Source organism: Peromyscus eremicus, unplaced genomic scaffold (assembly GCF_949786415.1).
Source record: "Peromyscus eremicus unplaced genomic scaffold, PerEre_H2_v1 PerEre#2#unplaced_72, whole genome shotgun sequence".
NCBI classification, from domain to species: Eukaryota; Metazoa; Chordata; class Mammalia; order Rodentia; family Cricetidae; genus Peromyscus; species Peromyscus eremicus.
Window position 1 is genome coordinate 596,210 of NW_026734313.1, and position 5,200 is coordinate 601,409.

The 5,200-nt window shown below is 40.4% G+C and overlaps 1 protein-coding gene across 1 annotated transcript; it reads left to right on the plus strand.

Moving 5' to 3' along the window:
- The first annotated feature begins 513 nt into the window (after nt 1–513).
- Nucleotides 514–1,512, plus strand: LOC131901333 (vomeronasal type-1 receptor 4-like). Its single transcript, XM_059252518.1, has one exon. The coding sequence runs from the start codon at nt 514–516 to the stop codon at nt 1,510–1,512; it is 999 nt and encodes a 332-aa protein (XP_059108501.1).
- Nucleotides 1,513–5,200: the final 3,688 nt, after the last annotated feature.

The window sequence follows — 5,200 nt, forward strand, 5'->3', positions numbered from 1 at the left end:
AGTTAAACCATTTGCACAGACAGATTCTTTTGAAACTCATGTCCTTGAAACATGTCTTTTAAAGCTCTTGTTTAGTCTGCAATCTGCTTCATACATTGTTTCCCAGAGGAACAGTCAGTCTCTATCCATCAGCTAAAAAGCAGTCATCCTATATATAATTGTCACATTACATGTCATTTTCAGATAAGTGCTAACTGTGAAACAGACATTTCCTTGGGATGAAGAAATCATTGTGCTAAGATGGAAGATGCTGCATTTAAAGGATGCAAAAATGTGTTCCTATGTTTGTTGTTCATATATTCATATGCCCTACTGTGTTATCGTGGGTGCCATGTTGACCAAGAAAAATATAGCTCTATCACCAATACACTTCTATCATAAGGTGAGGGAAAGTACATGAAGTACAAAATAATAGTCTGAGTTGTCTATGCCGTGTTTTCCAGGATAAGCTCCTGTACAGTGATATAATAGTGTCTCCCTTCATAGAAGATGTAAAGACTCAAATCATTCATTATGCTCAGACCATTGAGAAGTGTTTTCAAGACAGCAGTGTTCCTCCTGGTCATCACTCCAGTCTGCACAGAAGTCCTCTCCAAGTCCTCTCAGAGTAAAGCTCTAAAAACCACTGAGGAATTGACTCTCCAGATGTTTGTGCTTTTCCAAGTTGGGATTGGGACTCTGGCCAATATTTTTCTGTTTGTCCACAATTTCTCTCCCATCTTTACTGGCTCTCGACTGAGGCCCACACAGGTCATTGTCACCAACTTGGCTGTGACCAATGCCTTCCTTCTCCTCGTCACTGCATTTCCGAGCAACATCATGGTTTTTGTTCCCAGGAGTCCTCCAAGTAACCTGCGATGCAAAATTGAGTTCTTCATTCGCCTGGTGGCTCGAAGCATGAACATGTGCTCCACCTGTGCCCTGAGCATCCATCAGTTTGTTACTCTTGTTCCTGGTCACTGGTGTAGGCTGATGCTCCGAGGAAGAACCCCTGATGTCCTGAGTTATTCTTGTTACAGTTGTTGGTTGTTCAGTATCTTAAATAATGTCTACATTCCAATCAAAGTCAGTGGTCCACAGAGCACAGGCAATGACACTCACAATCAAAGCATGTTTCTCTGTTCCCCATCTGGATTCACTGTAGGCATTGTCTTCTTGCATTTGGCCCATGATGCCACATTCATCAGCATCATGGTCTGGACCAGTGTCTCCATGGTGATTCTCCTCTATAGACATCACCAGAGAACACAGCACATCCTCACTCCCACTCAGAACCACAGAGGCCATGCTGAGACCAGAGCAGCCCAAACCGTCCTGATAGTGGTGGTCACATTTGTTGCCCTGTACCTCCTAAATTTTATTTGTATCATCTTTCACACTGTTTTAACAGACTGGGGTCTCTTGTTGAGGCACGTAGGTGAAGCTTTGACTGCAGGCTTCCCCACTATTTCTCCCTTCCTGTTGATCTTTAGGGATCCTAAGGATCCTTGTTCTGTGCTCTTCAACTGCTGAAAACCACAGTCAAAAGGCCAAACACAGAAAACAGCTTTACCAACAGTCATAAACACTCTATAGTAAATAATGGTTTGACAAGTCTGTCTTTACCAAACGGATATTGTGACTCACTACAGGCATCCCAGCACTGGGAAAGTTAATCCAGGAGAAATGCAATATAATTAATGGTATATCCCAGACCTATGGAGTAAGATACTGGACAACCTCTGATACAGAGCCGCAGTTCCACATATCTAGCTTGTCATGTGAAGAGTTTATACAAATGTTATCTCAGGTAAACAAAGCTCATAACCTCATTTATTGGCATATTGTTGTCATTGGACAGATGTAAATTTTAAAGTTGAAAACAGAGATTTGTGCTTATCCTTGTCAGATATAAGGTACCTGAACAATAAATATGTGTCCTCCTAGTCTTTGAGTCTTTGTTTCCCATGTATTTAACTGAAATGCCGCCATGTTAGATAGGGAAAGTATTGTGCATTGAAAGGTTGATTCTCACACATCCAGGTAAACCTTCTTTAATTTTCCCTAAGGAAATGTTCCTGTGGGGATAAATATAAGTTAAAGATGTGGAAGCTTCGTTTCTGGGATTTATCACATGAGTTTTTATACTTCATCACTGAAAATCAAAATGAAGACCCTAGTTTACTATGAAGTTTATTAGAACTTCACCTTCCCTTGATTTTTCTCTCGTCCTCCTGATAGTGCATTCTATGAAGAATGATGTAATACAGCCTTGAGGCAGGGGGAGGGGCTTTGGCCTGCCCCTACTAAATGGACCTAGCTCTGCTGACTCCCCATGGAAGGCCTCACCTTTTTGTAAGAGGGAATGGGTGGTGGGTGGGTAAGGAAAGGCTGGAGGGCTGGGAGGAGGGAAGAGTGGGATCTGTGATTGGTATAAAAATGAATAAAAATTATTTAAAAGCAAGAAATCAAAGAAAAATACAGTGAGAATGTCAAACCTGAAATAAAATAAACTGCAAATAATTAAAAAACATAAAGAATGATGTGATAAATCTATCTCACCTCCAATATACTATAGACTGCCATAGGATTCTCTCAGCAGCAGCGACCATGAACAGACAAGGAAGAGCATATCTCCACCCTGAAATCTAAACCCTGAAGATCATATGCACTGTATGGTGTCGATTCACCTGTTGGCTACATAAGGATTATGTATAGGTCTCTCTCTCCTCTCTCTCTCTCTCTCTCTCTCTCTCTCTCTCTCTCTCTCTCTCTCTCTCTCTCTCCCTTCCCCCTCCGTGTGTGTGTGTGTGTGTGTGTGTGTGTGTGTGTGTGTGTGTGTGTGTAAATCTTCTTTTTTGAAGCATAAGAAATCTTATTGATTTTCGTGTGATTTGTGTCCAGCCTGTCATCCTGGACTTAACTCACATCTTCTGTGCAGCATCCACTATGAGTTCCTATGCCTATGTGAGAATATTTCCTGGACTATACAAGGCAGAAAATATTGCTGTCTGACATTGTTGTTATACAGGTCTGCTGAAACATCTAAAGCTTCGCAATTTTATATTATTCATTCTAGTTATGTTAATTTATTTCATTATACTATGCATGCTGTTTTGGATTAAACTTTCTTTTTTTATTTAACTTGATGGTTTTATTGTATTTCATCATGTGAAGGAAGGATATTTAATGAAAAGGAAACTGGACATAAGAAAAAGGTAATGATGGAAAGGTGTTAAAAAGGAAATATTTTAGCAAAGAAGGATTTGTGTATAAAGATTAAGATGGCAGATTGTTTCCCCAGCATCAATCAGAAAATTGGAAATCCTTACCAAGCCTAAGTATGGCGTGAATTGAATGTGAAAGATGAGATGTAGATATGGAAACTGTGATCCTGACTTTCTAAGCTCAAAATTCAACACTCTGAAGTCATTGGAGTTCTCTGAAAGTAAGGATCCACCCTGGGAAAGTTTTTCAAGTTCTTCTTTAAAGGAACAATATGGCCATCTAGTCATTGTTTATTAAAAAGTGTTATCTTCTGCCTCAGCTCTATATAAATATTATGTAAGAGAGACCAATACTAGACTTGGCTGGAGATATGGCTAAGCAGTTAAGAGAGTTGTTTTTCTTACAGAAGACCAAGGTTCAGTTCAGAGGACCTAAGTGATGGCTCACAGCCATCTGTAATTCCAGGTCCAGAGATTCAATGTCCTCTTTTGGCCACTCAGGGTACCAGGCATGCATGTGTTGCACAGACATACACTCAAGCAAACATTCATAAATGTAAAATAACAATAATTTAACAAATACCAAACTGATATAAGTGCTCTCCTGCGTAATTAATAAGGATACTGGCAAGCCTATACTGCTGTGGACAGAGGGGTTAAGAGGGGTGATCTTCCAATGTCAACCAACTCCTGGAGGAATATGGAGCATCTCATAAAATATTCTGTAGCCTTGTTAAGCCCCCAACCCTTTAAGCAGGGAGGCCATGTATACCCTCCTAGGTAGACTCTAACCAGTGTCCAGTCTACAGGGATGACATGCAAGATAGAGGAGACTTTCCCTCCTTGATCCCAAGCAAAGCCATGGTCTATCAAGGTCTTTGACATATTCTCACCTAGATGGGTCAGCTTGTAGAAGAAAGGCTAAAAGAAATAGAGGTTCCTGCAAGACCAATTGATCCCTGAGGAAAATATCTTCAATTAGTCTTGATCTTCAAGAAGTAAAGGGTTAACTTTATCCCTGGTCTAGCTTCAATGCCCAAAAAGAAATGGTAAGAAAAGAATAAGCTATTTTTCTTTTAAACTCAAATGATTTTCTTTTTTTGCACAACCTTTTATGATCTTGAATCACAGAGTGTACCAAACTATGCCAATCCCTGAGACATGCTGTGGACATCCCATTCTGTTTTGGGACCTTCCTAATATGCTTTGCTACTGAAATGTTATACACACACACACACACAAACACACACACACACACACACACACACACACACATATACACACACACAATCTAGCACATATTCTGAGATCTGTTCATCGGTGGTCCCCAGTTTTTTCCCTGGAGCTTCTAGAAGACAGTGCATGCCTGATAACCACCATCTTGGATCTTCTGGTGATGGTTTCCTAGAGTCTTTTGTCATCAACCACTCTCTCTGCCTGCAGAGCATCTTTGTGGACTCTCACTGTCTCACTTTCATGCTGTTGTGGTTTAAATAAGGTCCTCCATATAAATCTCCTCCATTTTAATACTAGCTTTCCAAGTGGTTGTGGTTTGGAAAGGATTAAGATGTGTGTCCTTTTTAGTGGAGGTTTATACCCGGGTCCAAGGGTAAAGTATAAAGTTTCTTTAAACTTTAAATGCCTCTCACCATCCCAAGTTCACTTTCTTCCCACTTCTTGAGTATCAAGATGTAAACTCGCAGCTTTCCCTGACATCATTCCTCTGTTCTACCATCATGGTCTCAAACACTCTGAATTCATTAGCCCAGTTAGCCACTTCCTTTAATTGGGATCCTTGGTCATGGTGTCTTGTCACAGCACTGAGACCCTTAGACACAGGGTTTTGAAATTTTATATGACATGGATTATTGTAGGTACACATGTGCACATGTGCCATGGTATAGTTGTGAATGTCAGAGGACAACTTGAGTGGTCAATGTCTTCTTGTACAATGTAAATCTGAGAATATAACTTAGGCTGTCAGTTTTCAGACC

Coding starts and splice junctions, on each gene's coding strand:
- LOC131901333 (XM_059252518.1), top strand. CDS start 514: ATGCTCAGACCATTGAGAAGTGTTTTCAAGACAGCAGTGTTCCTCCTG.